At 40.3% G+C, this 20,030-nt stretch overlaps 1 protein-coding gene across 6 annotated transcripts in view; it reads left to right on the forward strand.

Moving 5' to 3' along the window:
• LOC115218414 (DDB1- and CUL4-associated factor 17) overlaps positions 1 to 20,030 on the forward strand; it is a 107,688-nt gene that overhangs the window by 67,353 nt on the left and 20,305 nt on the right. For 5 of the 6 annotated variants that reach the window (XM_029788210.2, XM_029788213.2, XM_029788211.2 and 2 more), the window contains 4 exons: positions 1,402 to 1,509; positions 8,410 to 8,509; positions 8,786 to 8,919; positions 17,130 to 17,242. In XM_029788210.2, the coding sequence (XP_029644070.1) occupies positions 1,402 to 1,509; positions 8,410 to 8,509; positions 8,786 to 8,919; positions 17,130 to 17,242 (455 nt within the window). The remainder of the gene's footprint in view (positions 1 to 1,401; positions 1,510 to 8,409; positions 8,510 to 8,785; positions 8,920 to 17,129; positions 17,243 to 20,030) is intronic. The other variant, XM_036508207.1, reaches the window with a different exon arrangement.

A 20,030-nucleotide genomic window follows, 5' to 3' on the forward strand; every position in this document is an offset into this window, starting at 1 on the left:
CACTGGAGGACATCTTCACCAGCTGGTTAACGACACACTTTATAGGATTCGCTAGCTAAGGCTACAGAACAATGGGAGGAGGGCAGAGTTACATAGAATTTAGGGGTATTCTGTGGATATAGGTTGAACGTTGGGGGAAAGTACGAAGGCGATGAAATGATAAGTTCTAACAATTAAGGAGTTGTGTTATGTCAGGGTAATAAAGATTTTAGAAATTTTTACTACCAGTGGCCTAGCATATAGATTCATATAAAATACAGTCATCATCATCATCATCATCGTTTAACGTCTGCTTTCCATGCTAGCATGGGTTGGATGATTTGACTGAGGACTGGTGAACCAGATGGCTGCACCAGGCTCCAACCTTGATCTGGCAGATTTTCTACAGCTGGATGCCCTTCCTAACGCCAACCACTCCTATGAAGGAAAGGTACGCATAAGTGGGCTGGTTACACCACTGGCATAGGCCATGGGTTATGGTTTCACTTGGCTTGCCGGGTCTTCTCAAGCACAACATATTTCAAAAGTCTTGGTTACTAGTCATTGCCTCGGTGAGGCTTAATGTTCGAAGGTTGTGCTTCACCACCTCATCCCAGGTCTTCCTGGGTCTACCTCTTCCACAGGTTTCCTCAACTGCTAGGGTGTGACACTTTTTCACACAGCATCCATTCTCACCACATGGCCATACCAGCGCAGTCGTCTCTCTTGCACACCACATCTGATGCTTCTTAGGTCCAACTTTTCTCTCAAGGCACTTACACTCTGTCGAGTATGAACACTGACATTACACATCCAGCGGAACATACTGGCTTCGTTCCTTGCAAGCTTACGCATGTCCTCAGCAGTCATAGCCCATTTTTCACTGCCATGTAGCATGGCTGTTGATACACATGCGTCATACAGTCTACCTTTTACTCTGAGTGAGAGGCCCTTTGTCACCACTAGAGGTAGGAGCTTTCTGAACTTTTCCCAGGCTATTCTTACTCTTAATTGCTTTATCTACCAAGGTACTGTCAAAATGGATAGCTGGTCCATATGTTGGGACCATTCGGCAGACTCTCACAAAAGAAAACTGGGCTAGGAGAGAGTGTGGAGAGTAGAATTGGTAAAGAACCAATAGTGAGCCTTACTCACTGATTACCTGAGTGAGACAGATGAGGGTGTAGTTTCATTTCATTATCAGCATACTCAAATTATTCTGTACATGTAGTTAAGAAGTGAAATTCTTAACCACATATGCGTGTACGCATGCACACACATACACGCATGCACACACACACACACAAAGCTCCTTTATCCATCATTCCATGAATGGTTTGTATTTTTATATTTTTGTTACCTTAATCACATTCTACTCTATTTTTGTAAATACCATTCCTTTTTAATCATTTTCATACTCAGATTTTTGGTCCTAAATTTGAGGATGGTTTGGTCACAGATAATTTGTTGATCATAAATTATCGGGGTGGATTTGTTGAATTGTATAGCATGGATTTTATTTTAAAACATGTAAGTATTGGAACTTTTTTTAATTTCCACATATTTTGTCTGATCTACTTCTCTGTCATCTAATATGTTGATTTAAAACAAATTTTTCTTCATTTGCAAAAGAGTGATGTTTTTCCCAAATGTGTACTTTTGAATCCTAAACTGGATACCTTTCAGCTTGCCAATTACACAACCATGACAGTAGTAATCAAATTTTTTATTTGCTATTACCCTAATTATACAATATTACAGCTGTATGTTATCATCATCATCATCATCATTTAATATTCATCTTCTAAGCTGATATGAGTTGATGTTTCAACATGATTTGACTTGTTGGAGGACTGGATCATGTTCCAATGTCTACTTTTGCATGGTTTCTATAGCTGGATGTCGTTCCTAATGTCAACTACTTTACAGAGTATACTGGGTGATTTTTTTTTTGGGGGGGGGAGGCAGGACCAGCACTAGTATGTCTTTCAACCTGTAAGGCCTAAGCTTAAAGTTGACCCTGTATCCACTTTAAAGAATTGGTAAAGAACCAATAGTGAGCCTTACTCACTGATTACCTGAGTGAGACAGATGAGGGTGTAGTTTCATTTCATTATCAGCATACTCAAATTATTCTGTACATGTAGTTAAGAAGTGAAATTCTTAACCACATATGCATGTACGTATGCACACACATACACGCATGCACACACACACACACAAGCTCCTTTATTCATCATTTCATGAATGGTTTGTATTTTTATATTTTTGTTACCTTAATCACATTCTACTCTATTTTTGTAAATACCATTCCTTTTTAATCATTTTCATACTCAGATAATCAGGTAATCAGTGAGTAAGGCTCACTATTGGTTCTTTACCAATTCTTTAAAGTGGACATAGAATAGAAGGTGCAATGATTTTGGTGGGCCGATGAAGGAAGGTAAAGTTAAAAGAGAGGAACAGATTTATAGGTGCAACATGGTGGAGTAACAAAGTATGCAGTATTGGGGATGGGAGTATGGCAGGGAACAGAGAAAAGGAAAGGAAAGGATTAATGATAGGGTTTAGTAAGAAAGAGAAGGGGCAGAGTGGTAAGGTAATAAGGTGAGTTGTGTAGGGTGTCTTGGGCTAGCCTACATGTTATGTAGAATAAATACTTCCTAAGCCAAGATGTGATAGTGATATTGTTTAGCCTTGGCTTATACAGACCTATAATCAAAAGTGCCCTTGCTGTGACCCTTCAGTCCTCTATATCTAGAACCACATTATCTAATATGTCCTTTCTTTTATGAAATGAGAGTGTATTACTAGGGAGATTTGGTTGCTACTTCTAGATGGTTAGTTGACTGCAACAAGATACCTTTAGATATTAATTTCTATATCTATAAACAGCAAAATGTCTGTGTATCTGTGTGTCCTTTATACAAATCCACAGTTTTTCACATAAAAGGCTCGCATTTTCTATGGGCTTTCAAAACTGTCTGAGGGTGGTCGTGAAGATCTTTTCATTTTCCCAGTCACCCCAGAAAGCCATTAAAAAAATCTATAAACCGACCCCTTATGCCCATAAGTTATGGGCATGTCCATTCAAAATCGCTAAAACATAGAAATTTGTACACGGTGCATGCATACAGCTAGATACGCTAATAAACTGCCAGCTGTTTTTTGACTGGACGGAGATGATTTTACCCTTGACAATTGAATGTGTGTGCGTATTTGTAGACAGTCTGTATGACTCAGCACATTTTTGTGTTTTGTGAAGATGCATTATCATGTATTTTGGCTTTCAAACACGCACGCTTTTTTGATTTGAGAAATGCAGGGAATAATTAATGAATTAGACCAAGTGAATGACAAGAGAGCGGGATTTTCATGAAAGACCAAATATGCTATCATTCTTTAAGTATGCAATAAAAGAGATGGAGCCTATTCAATGAATCTATTTAGGAAGGGCTTTACTTTTATGCTTTCAGCTGATTTAAGTTATCCAGCGAGAGCCCAGGATGTTTTATTCAAGTAGGATTAAAAATGAAAAATGAGTAAGTTGACCCCACCCCCACAAGGGATTTTCATAAAAAACGTTTATTTGTTTGCATACAGCCTAAGATCGAATCCTTTGCTACCTACATAGGGTTATCTTTTGGTGCAAGAAATCTTAATTTGATTTGAGTTTACCAAAATTGCCAATCAATCAGTGGAAACTCAATAAAACTATTCCTTGTGGGTTTCCGCATTTAAATTGACTGCAACCTTTCCTTTTAGCCCTAACTTGAGGTACGAATGACCTAAGATACAAAGATTTTCTTAAGCAAAACTTCATGCTTTTATGTTTTAAGATATGAGTGAAAATTGAGATGCTAATTAATTTCCAGTCACATTTTTCTGCTCGCTAGGAAATTTGAAAACTTTGTCAGCCCTGATTATTCATTTCATTTTGTTGGTGAAGGTTTGTTTTCATGGTGGTCTTTATTGATTTTCTGACATGCTCCCCCTTCATCTTCAACAAAGCCACTAAATTTGTGATGATTTATTACCCAGTGCAGCTGCATCTCTGGGTGGGCTCAGAATCTGCAGAGGCTCAGTCAAATGCATTAAAAAACATATGTGGTGGAAAGGCGAACATAATTTTTATTGAAACTAGCTCATAAACAACAAAACTGGCCCGGGCTGAAATGTGATAAGAAACTTAGTTCTTGATTTAGTGAGAAATTTTTAATGCGACCCAGCAATACCGGGTCATAGTGCTAGTGGCTGCTATTTCTTACCTCTTGTTTTATGGCATTATGCAGATGATGGACATTCTGTTGGCTTCCATCATGATCATACAGTTGGTTGATCAACTAAACATCTGACTTAATTAACATGTAACCGAATATTCCAGAAACAGATGTACACTTAATGTAATTCTTAGGCCAAATCAGTTTGATATATGACAAGGCTGGACCTATAAATTACAGGTCCAATCCATATACTGGATTTCTTCAAATATGTCTATCTAACCAGGGCTTGGATCTTTGTCACACAGATTCAAACCAGGATTTCATGTTTGTGAAGTGAACTTCTTAACCAGATAACCATGCTTACATCCACAAAGGAGAGAGATGAGAGGCAGACCATTTCCTTGATAGAACACCAGTGTTTGTTGCAGTTAACATTCATGTGTGTTGTGGTATTTTATTTCTACCGAACTCGGGTAATGTAGAATATAGTGTTTAGTCTATAAACTAAATGAAGCACCTATTGAAAATTTTAACTTTTGATACACCCAAATGTTATCCAATAAATTATGCACTTAAACAATACACTTCTACATTGCAATTGTATAAAAAAAGGAAGAATTTGGTTTGATGAGCCTTTTGAAGGATGTTGATATTAAAGGAAGCAGCTGTACCCATGGCTTTCATAAACTCTCTGAGACTGGTGAGTTTGACATAATTTATGTTCATCTTGAAAACAGTAAGTCAGTAACTGCAGAAAAAAAATGGGAAGATAGGGAATTAAGCTCCAAAGGTGGTTAGTACTAAGTCTGGACAGAAGGGTGTGGGTAGGTACAGTACGAGTGGTGAGAGGAGAAAAGTGAGCCAAAATGAATGTGTCTTGGTCAAGGAGCACAAGACCAACCATTTTCAAGGAACGGAGGCCACAGAGTGGGAAGAAAATGATTATGACAGTAATTGTCCAACAATTCAACTTTATAGCCATTATACATTTAAGGTTATACTGGAATGACAAAATATATAAACTATGGTTGGTTCTGTACATGTAATTTTTAAATACATTTTTTAGTAGATAAAATGAATAAATTTAGTTGATCAAGTGAATTAAACAGGTTGGTCAGGATGGAATATCTTAGAAAATAGGGCTGTTGGATCAAGACTAACTTGGGAGTAAATAACAATAGTATCACCTTCAGCATGAACACAAACCAATATGAGAGCCAATCTGTAGCTATTTGACCTAGTGGAAGTGGTAGCTGAATCTCTGTCAGATCACTCTGTTCTGTCTCATAAGAAAAGCACATATTTGATTGTATTGGGTCATCCCATGAATAATGTGGTTTTTTAAATACTTCTTTTATTTTTCAAAATTAAGGTAAATTTCTTTTTTAATCTAAAATATACTCTCCTTCATTTTCTACTATGCTCTTACAACTATCTGGTAGACTTGCAAGGCCCCACTTCCAAAATCCGCTTGTCCGTGATAAAAAATACTCCTCTTGTATTTTGCTGACATTGATTTTGAAGATTGCAAAATTAATGATAATCAGATGGGGCAATGTCTGGCGAATGTGATGGATGGGGCATCATTTACCATTCAAACTGCTCCAGTCTTTGGAATGTCATCCTCACTGTATGTAGCCAAGTATTATCATGATGGAAGAACACCTTTCAACTTGAAACCTAAGAAGGTCATTTTTCTTCTAGTGCAGGTGTCATTGAATGGTTGAATAACCAAATCCAAGCTTCTCTGAGAGTTTCTCAACAGGTACAATAGGATTTTGTTCCACCAGGGTTTGCAGGACATTCTCGTCGAGCTCTACAGATCTTCCAGGACGAGGCTCATTTTCTAGGCTGTAGTTTCTGGCTCAGAATTTCTAGAAACACCGTTGATACTAGCTTACGCTTATTGTCCAATCCTCATATACTGCATTAATATTTCTCTCACTTTCCATTGCTTTGTTGCTTTTGTTGAACTCATAAAGCAAAATATGCCAAATATACTCTTTTGTCACTTCCATTATAGCTTTCAGAAATAATTGTTAAAATCGAACTGCACTCTTCAAAACTTGCACTAAGAATAAGGACATGGTAAAATTACTACCTGTTCTTATAGCAAGTTGATGCAGGTAGTTTATCCTGTCCCCTTCCAACATTTCGTTCATGCAAATGGAAAAACCACATTATTTATGGGATGACCCTATTCAAGTTGTTGTTTATAGTGTATGAGTATTGTTGTTTCACTGTAGGTCAGCCTTCATTTACAGCTGGGGTAACTCTGTAATTGAAGTTACCCCAGCTGTGACCATCTGGCTTTTATGCAGATACAGTGTACTTAGGGCAATATTATTCAGTGTGTACTTTTGTTATGTGATAGAGATTGATTTGAGGGAGATATAGTTAGTAAATTGAGTGACTACTTAGCAGCTATATTTTATTCAGACATATTGTAAGGAGGACTTCATTATGAAAAGTGCATTTGCCATCATAAAGATAGCAAAGTATGATTTGAGTAAGCTTTGTTTGCTATTTCTTGTTGGTCAGATAACCACATAAGGGGTCTCTCTTTAGCTTTATGGCTGCTATTGTTGTTTAGCTCCAAGTCAGTTCTCATCCAGCAGACCTATGATCAAAGGGAGTCCAGCCAAGACCATCCATTTTTTTTATTTCTAGGATTATATTAGTCTATGTACCTTTCTTTATATAACAGGAAATGTTACATCAGTGAAATTTAGTGCAATTGAACAATAGCCTCAATGGTTACAGGCTTTCAATGATAAGCCAATCACTGGTTTGCTGCTTTTCTGACAGCAAAATTATGCAGTTTTAGACATACTGAATAAAGGAAGGGAAGCTCATGAGTCAAATGTCTTTGATCATGAGTCTGCACACTCATTGCTGACAAACAATTATAATTTACAACTGTGGTCCAATCCATGCCAGCATGAAAAGCGGATGTTAAATGATGATGATGATGATGATGATGATGATGATACTGATGAACTGTACTATAATAACTAAGTTCATTTCATGACTGCATTGTTAAGGTGCTTTATTGCATTGCATGGCATATTAGGCTGATGCTTTTTCCCATAACTTTTGGCTAACCAATACTTTGTGAATGGAATATAGTTGACACAGAAATCGTGATGAACTAAGTTGTAGGTGTATTACACACACACACACACACACACACACACACACACATATATATCTTATGGTGATATAGAAAGTTGTAAACAATGTTGAAAATCAATAAACTTGTGCTTTTGGACAATGGACGTTGTGATATTTGCTTGAAAGCACTAGTTTATTGGCTTTCTTACAATGTTTACAGTTTTCTACATTACCAAAAAGATACACATGTGCACACTTGCATGCATGCTCACACACATGCGCACACACACACACACCCAGAGGCTTCCACACAGTTTCTATTTACTTCCAATCACAGAGTACTGGCTAACCAAAAGTTCTGGCAAGGAGCACTTGCCTAATATGCCATGCAGTGGGTTTGAACCCTAATGCAATGGAAAGTGAACTTGTAATTGTTGTAGTTATTACAACTATAAATTATAGTTGTGATGTTATTTAGACCTCTATCAGAAATGAGTGTGTAAATCAAGGGTCAAAGGCATTTGAGTAATGACCATTTCATATTTTATTCATATAGGACTGCATTATTCAATGTTTTCAATATTTTTTAAAGAGTAAGGGTTTGATTTGAGTGAAACTTCACTGCTCTTCTCTAGTGGCTACATAGAGGTCGCTAGAAATGGTTTTCTAAATTGGTTCATAGTTTTTCTAATTGTAGGTTTTATCATACAGCTGTAAATTCATAGTTGTTGTTTAGCTCCAAGGCAACTCTGATTGAAGACCTATGATCAAAGGAATTCCAGACATGGCTACCTTCCCTTTTTGGGGGGTATATAGGACTACATTATCCATTCTGTCCTTTTGTTTCCCATGAGACTAGAGTGTGATTCACAGGAGATTAAGTTGCTATTTTTAACAGATCCTCATAAAGGCTCCATTATTGGTTCATTGTTGCAGTTGTAGGTGAAAAAATCATGGTTGGTCGTAAATACGTAATAGATCTTGAAAGTTAATTCATTTTCATTGAGTATCACGTCACAACTTGTTTATTATCCTCAGTAAATCTGATCTTTAAAATCTGATAGTTAAGAAATGGTTGCTTTTCTATTTGCAGTATGTCTTGTATGAAGCCCAGTTGTGTGAGCCAGATCCTGTCACAGGACACGTTGTAGGGCTCTATCCACATGGTCTTCCTTTTAATATCAAGATTAAAGGTAAAAGAGCTTCTCCTGTTTATTATCCTCTTCAATTTTCTTTGAACTACACCATAATATATCTATTATTGTTTCAAACCATCTGCTTGTTACTCTCATATCTCTTACACTCCATGCTACCTTTTACTGTTTTACTGTCTGTTTGCATTACTGTCTTGCCATCGGTCTACTACTATACACCATTAATTACTGTCATGTCATCTTCTGTTAGTATGAATGTAAAGTTTGGAAGTGAGTATAATATAGTATGTTAGCATTTTTTTTTGTTTTTTGCAGCTCAGCCTCCATTAATGCTAAGGGTGAAATCAGTTGATCATGATATTCAGTTTGGTGGCTTTCCATTTCATATGCTGTTGGCATCTGAACATCGAGGGGTATTCTATGTGAAGTCTTTAGTTGATAACAACTTGGTGAGTAGCAAAGAATTGCTATTACTCATTTTTGTGTACATTTCAGTATAAAATGAAGCATTCAAATAGTCAGGTAGTGCAAGAGCAGAACTTCCACCAGTGAAGTACAAAACACGACAATATATTTAGATATGCATGTAAGATTACTTCCATCTGTGCCAAAATTCACTGAAACAAATGGAAATGGGTTAGAATTTCATATGGTAAGCAAAAGAATGTCTGTTTAGCAAAACATTTAGACCTCATTCATTGTTATAAAATTGATTAATTGATTGTCCAACCCATGCCAGCATGGAAAGCAGACGCTAAACGATGATAATGATGATGATGATTGATTGGTTGGTTGGTTTTTTGAAATTTACTTGATAATGTCACTTAGGTGGAGGAATGGTTGGGGTATGTGGGGAAACTGTTGATTGAACCTATTTTCTACAAAATCATCTGATCACAGATTTTTATGTTCATATTTGACCGCAGCAAGTTATCATAGCAGCACCATAGTCACCTGCTACAAAGGTAAAGGTGAGGCCTTGGATAAAAATAATTACAGAGGTATCAAATTGTTGGATCAGGTGATGAAAGTTATGGAGAAAGTCATAGCCCAAATGATTAGTGGGAGAATTAGTCTAGATAGATGCAGTTTGGTTTTGTGCCAGGGAGAAGCACCACTGATGCTATATTTCTGGTAAGGTAGCTGCAAGAGGAATACATAGCCAGAAATAAACCTCTGTCCTTAGCTTTTGTTGACTTGGAAAAAGCTTTTGACAGGATCCCCTGATCCCCTACCTGGTGGTCAATGCAGAAACTAGAGATAGACAAGTGGCTGGTAGGCACTGTACAAGCCATATACAGAAACACTACCAGTAAGGTGAGGATAAGCAACGAGTACAGTGAAGAATTCAGGGAATAAGTAGGGGTTCATCAAGGATCAGTGCTCAGCCCTCTCTTGTTCATCATAGTCCTCCAGGCAATATCAGAGGAATTTAAGACAGGCTGCCCCTAGTTGCTCCTCAATGCTGATGACTTTGTTCTTATAGCTGAATCACTACCAGAACTAGAAAAGTTCAAGGTATGGAAGCAAGGTATAGAATTGAGGTGCCTTAGAGTTAACCTAGCAAAAACCAAAGTCTTAGTAAGTAGGAAGGCAGACAAATCACAAATCCCTTCAGGTAGATGGCCCAGCTGGATCTAAGGTATATAGGAAGTAAGATGCACACGGTGTAAACTTTAGACACATAAAATGTGCAGCAATATCAGAGGAAAGTTAACAGGGAACATAGATTTTTTGTGTGATAGATGCACAAGTACAATAAAGACGAAAAATGTACAGAAAATAGACTTCACCACTTGCTTTGGGGGGTAAGCTAGAGGTAGCAGATAGCTTCTGTTACTTAGGAGATCAAGTTAGTAATGCTGGCAACAAAGGGCCTCTCTCTTAGAGTGAAAGATTGTATGATGTCTGTGTGCAAACAGCTATGCTATATGGAAGTGAAACATGAGCTTTGACAGCCAAGGACATGCATAGTGTTGAAAGAAATGAAGCCAGTATGCTTCGCTGGATGTGCAATGTCAGTGTCCAATTTTTACAGAGTGTAAGCATCTTGAGAGAAAAGTTGGGCATAAGAGGCATCAGATGTGGTGTGCAAAAGAGACGAATGCACTGGTATGGTCATGTGATGCGTATGGACGAGGAGAGCTATGTAAAAAAGTGCCGATCCCAACTTGTGGTAGAAGTCATCATCATCATCATCGTTTAGCGTCCGTTTTCCATGCTAGCATGGGTTGGACGGTTCTACTGGGGTCTGTGAAGCCAGAAGGCTTCATCAGGCCCAGTCAAATCTGGCAGTGTTTCTACGGCTGGATGCCCTTCCTTACACCAACCACTCCGAGAGTGTAGTGGGTGCTTTTTACGTGCCACCCGCACAGGTGCCAGACAGAGCTGGCAAACGGCCACGAACGGATGGTGCTTTTTATGTGCCACCGGCACGAGGGCCAGGCGAGGCTGGCAATGGACACAAAACGGGGCGGTGCTGGCAACGGTCACAAAACGGAAGGTTCTCTTACATGCCACCGGCACTAGTAACACATCTGCAATTTCCATTGATCGATTTCGATTCTGATCCTCACTTGCCTCAACGGGTCTTCACAAGTAGAGTTTCGACATGCCACCGGCACTGGTAACACATCTGCAATTTCCATTGATCGATTTCAATTCTGATCCTCACTTGCCTCAACAGGTCTTCACAAGTAGAGTTTTGTGTCCCAAGAAGGGAAGGTATGCATACGTAGGCTGGCTCCATCCCGTGTAGAAGGCCACGGGTTATGGACTCACTTGTCCTGCCGGGTCTTCTCGTGCACAGCACACTTCCAGAGGACTCGGTCGCTAGTCATTTCCTCAGTGAGACCTAAAGTTCGAAGGTCGTGCTTCACCACCTCGTCCCAGGTTTTCCTGGGTCTGCCTCTTCCACAGGTTCCCTCAACCGCTAGGGTGTGGCACTTTTTCACACAACTATCTTCATCCATTCTCACCACATGACCATACCAGCGCAAACGTCTCTCTTGCACACCACAACTGATGCTTCTTAGGTCCAGCTTTTCTCTCAAGGTACTTACACTCTGCTCAGTATGAGTACTGACATTACACATCCATCGGAGCATACTGGCTTCATTTCTTGCGAGCTTACGCATATCCTCAGCAGTCACGGCCCATGTTTCACTGCCATGTAGCATGGCTGTTCGTACACACGCATCATACAGTCTGCCTTTCACTCTGTGCGAGAGGCCTTTTGTCACCAGCAGAGGTAAGAGCTCTCTGAACTTTGCCCAAGCTATTCTTACTCTAGCAGTTACACTTTCAGCACACCCACCCCCGCTGCTGACTTGGTCACCTAGGTAACGGAAACTATCAACTATTTCTAGTTTTTCTCCCTGGAAAGTGACGGAAGTTGGTCTCAGAGCATTTTCAGTGTTTATTGTTCCTGAGCATCTGCCACATACAAAAACCATCTTCCTAGTTAGCCTTCCTTTGACATTGCTGCACCTCTTATGTGTCCATGCACTTGGTGCATCTTATAGAGTTTCTACCTACACCTTTTCTACAGATCGAGCAGGGCCATCTACCTGAAGGCGTTTGTGATTTGTCTACCTTCCTACTGATTACGACTTTGGTTTTAGCTAGATTGACTCTGAGGCCCTTCGATTCTAATCCTTGTTTCCACAGTTCTGATAGCGACTCAGCAATTAGAGCAAGGTCATCAGCATAGAGGAGCTCCCAAGGGCATCCTGTCTTGAATTCCTCCGTTATTGCCTGGAGGACTATGATAAATAGGAGGTGGCTGAGTACTGAGCCTTGGTGGACCCCTACCTCTACCCAGAATTCTTCACTGTACTCGTTTCCAACCCTCACCCTACTAGCAGCGTCCCTATACATGGCTCGCACAGCTCTCACTAACCATTCATCTATCCCTAGTTTCCTCATTGCCCACCAGATAAGGGATCAGGGGACCCTGTCGAAGGTTTCTCCATGTCAACAAAAGCCAGGTACAGGGGCTTATCTTTGGCTAGGTATTTCTCCTGCAGCTGCCTTACCAGGAATATAGCATCAGTAGTACTTTTCCCTGGCACAAACCCAAACTGCATCTCATCTAAACTAACTCTCTCTCTAATTAGTTGGGCTATGACCCTCTCCGTAACCTTCATCACCTGATCCAACAGCTTGATACCTCTGTAGTTATTTGTATCTAGGGCGTCACCTTTACCTTTGTAGCAGTTGACTATTATGCTGCTACACCAGTCATTGGGTATGACTCCTTTGTGTATCACCTGATTAACTGTACGGGTGACTAGGCTATTGCCGACACTACCAGACATTTTGAGCATCTCTGCAGTGATTCCTGATGGGCCTGGGGCTTTCCCTGTCTTCATGCTTCTAATTGCCTTAGCTACCACGGAACTATCAACTCGGATAGCTGGTCCTCTGTTGGGTCAACATTCGGCAGACTCTCTTTATCCCATTCATTTTCTTTATTCAGCAACCTTCATAGTGGCATCTCCAAACCTCTCTCTTTGCATCCTCATTTAGCGCAAGTGAACCATCTTCCATGCGAACACACTTCTCTCCTACCACATCACGATTCTCTCTCACACACTGTCTTGCAACGCGAAACACCTCCAGTCTTTGGTCCTCACGGCGCAGAACATTGGCAAATTTTTTCTTATCTGCTTCCCCTCTGGCTAAATAAACCTGTCTCCTAGCTTCTCTTTTGGCAGTTTGATACAATTCCCTGCTATCCCCATTTTTCCAGACCTTCCAAGCCTGTCTCTTTTCTCTAATAGCCCTGTCTACAATATTGTTCAACCACCACATTATTCTAGGTCGAGAGGGGACTTTGCACCAGCCACAGATCTGGTCAGTGGCTCTCAGCAGGTTGTCCCTTAGAAACGTCCAGCTAGACCCAGGAAAACATGGGATGAGGTGGTGAAGCATGATCTCTGAACCATGGACCTCATGGAGGCAATGGCTAGTGACCAAGACCTTTGGCAATATGTTGTGCTTGAGAAGACACATCAAGCCAAGTGAAAACCGCAGCTGTGGCTGATGCTGGTGTCACATAACCAGCACCCATGCAGGTAGCATATAAAAAGCACCTTTCGAGTGTTGAGCCTCACAGAGGCAAAATGGTTGAACTCCTTTTGAATGTTGGGCCTCACAGAAGCAGTAACTGAGACCTTTGCCATTATATTGTGCTTGAGAAGACCCATCAACCCAAGTAAAATCACATTTGTGGCAGATACCAGTGTCACACAAATGGCACCCATGCCGGTGGCATGTAAAAGCATCTTTTGAGTGTTGGGCCTCACAGAGGCAAGGACTGAGATCACTTAGCATTATGTCAGGTTTCAAGCATTGGGCCTCACAGAGGAAATGACCAAGTCCATTTGGTATTATGTTGTGCTTGAGAAGAAGACCCATCAAGCCAAGTAAAACCACTGTCATGGAAGATACTGGTGTCATGCAAATGGCACTTGTGCCGGTGGCATGTAAAAGCATCCATTACACTCTTGGAGTGGTTAGCGTTGGGAAGGGCATCCAGCCATAAAAACCATGCCAAAACAGAGTGGAGTCTGGTGCAGCCTCCCAGCTTGCCAGCCCTGGTCAAACCATCCAAGCCATGCCAGCATGGACAACAGATGTTAAATGATGATGATGATGATAAGTTTATTTTTCTTTTTGTTTTTTTTCATATCTGGGAGGAAAAGGTCTAGTGCTCATAACTCTTATTCAGGGTCTTCAAGACTGATGAGAGGAAGGTAAAAATTATCCTCAGTCTTTGTTTGAATACTTACAACAGAATGAACTCCACTAAAAGCATCCAGGGTCCATGTGGTGGACACAGATAGTTAAGTCTACCACCCAAGAACAGAAACAAATTGTCCAGGCTTTCACACAGTTTCTGACTACCAAATTTAACTCACAAGATTTTGATCATCCTGATCCTATTGTATAAGATACTTACTGCAGAGGTGCTGCAGAGTTTAATATTTTCCAATGTTTTAAGATACATTGTGTGATTAATAGATATCTTCCTGACTCAGTATGAGTGTACTAAATGTTGGGATTTGCCTTTTTGATGCAAATAAAGGTTTGAACTCAGCTCGATATGCCATAATTTATATATGGTGTTTATGGCAATGAGCTGCTCTTTATGATATGTATTCCTTTGAAAGTTAAGTGTTCCTTCTAGGGGCACAGAATAATAAGCAGTTTACATCTTAATCACTTGTAGCTCACTGTGACTCATACAAACCACAAATCCCTTCAGGTAGATGGCCCTGCTCAATCTGTAGGTAAGACATAGGTAGAAATTCCATAAGTACCTGGTGTAAGCTACGAGGGGCGTTCAATAAGTAATGCCCCTGACCCACTTCCCATAGCAGTAGAGCAACGAAACTTGGCACAGTTATTAGTCTTTTTCTACATAGGAACCACCCAGAGTTACGCATTTCTCCCATCTGCAGGAGGAGAATACCTTTGCTGATCTTGTCCCGCCTCTTGATTTTGATAGCTTCTCTTAATTTCCTCAAAAGTGAAGCATAATAGGCTCCTGTAATTGTGGTACCCTTTGCCAGGAAATCTGTCATCACTACTCCGTCCTGGTCCCAGAAGACTGTGAGCATGACCTTGCCAGCGGATGGCTGCACCCTTGCCTTCTTTGGAGGAGGTGAGTCACGGTGCTTCCACTGCATTGACTGGGCTTTGGTCTCTGGATCATAGTGATGGACCCAAGTCTCATTCTGTGTAATCAGTCTTTTGAAAAATTTATACTCATCTTCTTGGCACATCTCCAAATTCATCCTCGAGCACTTGACGCGTTCTTGCTTCTGGAAAGATGTGAGCAACCTGAGAATCCATCTGGCAAACACCTTTTGCATATGCAAATGGTCATGAATGATAGTTTCCACAGACCCGGTACTAATCTTGACCTTATGGGCTATTTGGCGAATAGTTATGCGTCGATCTTCCAAAATGGCAGCCTCAACTTGACGGACAGATGCCTCATCAATGGAAGAAGGGGGCGACCACATCTAGGAGCTGTTTCCACAGAGTTCCAACTATGTTTGAATTCACGATGCCAGCGTTTTTCAAGGTCATATGATGGGGCATCATCACCATAAGTTACTTTCATTTCATCAAAAGTCTCCCGTGGTGTGCAACCTTTCAAATACAAAAACTGGATCACTGCTCGACACTCAACAGGCTCCATTTCACACTTGACTCAGTTCAAACACCTATAAATCAGAAACCACAATTAGTTCAGAGCTGTAATTTGCCACTTAATCTATAGAGATATATATAATTGCACATGCAAAATTTCAGCTAGATCAAACAACTGCAAGTGGATCAGAGGCATTACTTATTGAACACCACTCGTATGAACACATAAGAGGTGCAGTAATATCAAAGGAAGGTTAACTGGGAAGATAGTTTTTGTGTGTGGCAGATGCACAGGGACATTATACGCTGAAAATATGCAGAAAGCAGCTTCAATCACCTGCCAGGGAAAAAAACTAGAAGTAGTTGATAGCTTCTGTTACCTAGGTGACCAAGTTAGTGGCTGGGGTGGATGCTCTGAGAGTGTAGCTGCTAGAATAAGAATTGCCTGGGCAAAGTTCAGAGAGCTCCTACCTCTGCTGGCAACAAAGGGCCTCTCGCTCAGAGTGAAAGGTATACTATATGATGAATGTGTGTAAACAGCCATGCTACACAGCAGTGAAACATGGGCTGTGACTGTTGAGGACATGTGTAGGCTTGAAAGAAAGGAAGCTAGTATGCTCTACTGGATGTGTAATGTGAGTGTGCATACACAACAGAGAGAAATGTTGGACATAAGAAGCATCAGATGTCTTGTGCAAGAGAGATGACTGCACTGGTATGGTCTTATGTTATGTATAGATGAGGACAGCTGTGTGAAGAAGTATCACACCCTAACTGTGGAGGGAATCTGTGGAAGAGGTAGAGCCAGGAAGACCTGGGATGAGGTGGTGAAGCACAACCTTTAAACGTTGGGCCTCAGAAAGGCAATAACAAGTGACTGATACCTTTTGAGATTTGCTGTGCTCGAGAAAACCTGGGAAGCCAAGTGAGATCGTATAACCAATGTCACATAACCGGTCCATTTGAGAGTACCCTTCACTCATCAGGCATTATTCTTTGCTTGAGAAGACCTGTTGAGTTAAGTGAAATCATCATGGCTGATGCCAGTATCATCTGACTGGCATGTAGAAAGCACCATTCGAGTGTGGTCAATGCTAATGCCACCGGACTGGCTCCCATGCTGGTGACATGTAAAAAGCATCATTCAAGCATGGTCGATACCAGTTCTGCCTGACTGGCTCCTGTGCCGGTGGCATGTAAAAAGCACCATTCAGCCGTGGTTGATGCTAGTGCTGCCTGACTGGCCCCCATGCCAGTGGCACGTAAAAGGTACCCACTACACTCCCGGTTGGCATTAGGGAGGGCATCCAGCTGTAGATCAGATTGGAGCCTGGTGCAGCCTACTGGCTTACCAGTCCCCAGTCAAACCATCCAACCTGCTCGGAAAACGGACGTTAAACGATGATGATGATAATGATGAAATAAATAGCTCTGTCTTCAGCTGAATAAGTCACTCCATGGGTTTTGTTTACATAAATTTACTTGTCTGTTGTAGATACAAGGTGGACTTCTTGATCTTGGTAATGAGAAAAGCATTGAAGATGACACTGCAGTTTTTCATCCAGATGTACACAACAAAATAATTCTCTATGGTGGTTCAACAATAAGGTCAGTTTGTTTCTTGACCTATTGACCATGTAATCATTTTAGTATTCTCCTTTTCCCCATGGCATACCAACATATCCAAATTTACAAATTTCACTGCATAATTTTTGTCATCATAAACCATCACCAATTTCCTTAAACTTTTTTTTCTTTAATCATTTTAGTATTTGATGCAATGGCTATCATATTTGCTTACTAAACTAAAGACCAATACAAGAACTGAAATTCAAATCTTCCCACTAATATTTTGTCATATTGTAAAAGCTGTATCACAAAGGCATGGCTTTCCCTTCAAAGACATAAAATATTTAATCTCTCAACAGAATTATTAATCATTTTCAACTATTCTCTGCATAACGCAAGTATTGTTCACGCAAATAAACAGTTGACACTTCCTCAGTTGAACAGGTTAATAAGAACAATACATACTGTTACGGTTGGCTAAGTGCATTTCTGGTGACCCACTTAGGAATTATGGTTCCAGCATGTCTGGTAAAAATGTGACGGGTCCTTTGTCTAGTGGGAGACTGATGAGTTTTGGAAGGACCTGTGACCTTGTGCGGTTGAGAAAAGGGTCAGTGAGAATGTGAAAGAGGAAGACAGATTAAGGGAATCTAAGAGCAGATGGAGAGGGTATTGACAGTAAGAGAGAAGGACAGGCAGAGAGTATGGTAGAGCTGTCATGAGAGAGATAGAGTATAAGCAGTAAGGGACGGATGGAGAGGCTAAGAGTCTGGCAGGCGATAGCGATAGAGTAAGAGCAGAGGGCAAATAGAAAGGATAAGCAGTAAGGGACAGATAGAGAGGCTAAGGGATTGAGGCGATATAGATAGAGTAAGGAATCAGAGAGCAGTTAGAAAGGGTAGGAGCGATATAGACAGAGGGAGATGAGGGAGTGGAAGAAGGACAGAGACGAAGTGAGGTCTGGCAGTTGGTAGTTGGTCGTCAAGAAGGGCAGTCGTTGAGCGGTCGTCGAGGAACACAGACGGATCTTGGAGTCGCTGGCCGGTCCTCGAAGAAGACAGTCGGATCCTGGAAGTCAGAGCGAGTAGATGGAATCTTAGAAGCGTTGGAATCTTAGCGAGCAAGCTGGGATGCGAGAAGGCTTGGCGGCACAGAAGGGATATGTACAGAGGATTTAGCAGTATTGAGAGGAATGGGACACTGGCGATTCAATTAGGAATTGAGGTATGTGTTTGTGCATTGATACGTGTCACGATGTATTGAACAGTGGAAAGAACAGTCAAGGACTTGTCGATATGTCGATTATCGAGTTGTGGTATTTATGTTCAGAATTGAGTAAAGGACTTGTTGATGTGACTTTATCTATGATGTTTAGAAAGAGACTTTAAAGAACTGTTGTCTTCGGACGTGAACTTTGAACTGTACTCTTGAATTGCTGTTGTATTATGCTTTGATCTGTTGTATGATGTATTGAGTAGTCACGTGCATGTCTTCCTTTAAATGTCTGCCTTAAATGTATTTGATGTGTAGCAATTGATTGTCATATAAACTGTTGTTTGAATATAAGCCAGTGTCTCTGTTGCCTTGCCTCTCTTTGGGTTGTATCTCAGGTTGTGCCTCTGTATCTCTGTGCTGCTGAGGTTGTGGCAGTATCTATCTGTATCTCCTCTCTCCGCCTCTTTGGGTCCCGTGGCGGAACTTGGGTGGGCCGTTCGGGCGAGCGACGACGGGGGATTCCGTAACAATACAATGCTTGACATAGCAGTGAAATCCTTTCCATAACGACTTCCCTGCTATCTTTAAAATAAAGACCACGTGTTTATATTTGAACAGCCTATCTCACAATAAAAGCAAAATCAAGCTAATGAAGGAGCCTCTATGTAGTTGCCTGACTTGCTATAAATAGCAGTTAAATGTACCTCAGATCACACCTTACTATCAAAAACAGTAGAACAGTAATGTAGTCCCTGATAGACAATTAGCAAAATGGTCATGGCTGGAATGCTTAGGATTGTAAGTTTGCTTTGTCAGAGCTGATCTGAGACTAACATGAGGCATCTTCAAGGAAAGCCTTGCCTGCAATATCATTGTTTATATGTTTTCGTATGGCAAACTTATTCCTGTTTATGAACTTCATTTACTGATTTTTATTATTCATGGTTTGAAAAATACATCAAGATCTCTTTTTCTTCAAAACATGAAGTAGGTACTTTTTGAGATACATGCATAAATGTATTAAATGTTAACAAAAACTGTATAAGAATGCCATTCCTATATTTATCCTTATAGATAATCTGTCTGTGTCTTTGCACAAGTAGTTATATATCAGTCCATTTGTATTAAATAAAAATGGAATGTTGGACACATCTGTAAGTGATCAATTCAATATGTTTTCAATTCATTAGGTTGATTGATGAAATTCTTTAGCTTTTCATCTCAATTTTGTACCACCTTATAATCATTGATATTGCTATGTTGATGACCTGATGTCCTGGCCTATGATGCCAAGTCTATTATGTACTATATAGTAGTTCATCATCAATGTTATTTGTTCTTTTGACTCAATTACACTCTGTAGTCTGTTCTCCATTAAACCATACCCTACTGACATGAGTGTTTTTTTACATAAACAAAATACTGTTGCTTATCTGCCCATGAATGACAGCTTAAGCCAAGGGTAACAGCTTATATAGAAAGAAGACAACCTAATATCAACATTCCTAGTCTTCTCTTCTTGGGTTTTTAATTATAATCACTGATTCCAGTTAAATGTACAAGGTGTTAATATAGTAATGCTAACAAATTGAAAGTTTCCAAAACTCCAAAG

Source organism: Octopus sinensis, linkage group LG13, assembly GCF_006345805.1.
Source record: "Octopus sinensis linkage group LG13, ASM634580v1, whole genome shotgun sequence".
NCBI lineage: Eukaryota > Metazoa > Mollusca > Cephalopoda > Octopoda > Octopodidae > Octopus > Octopus sinensis.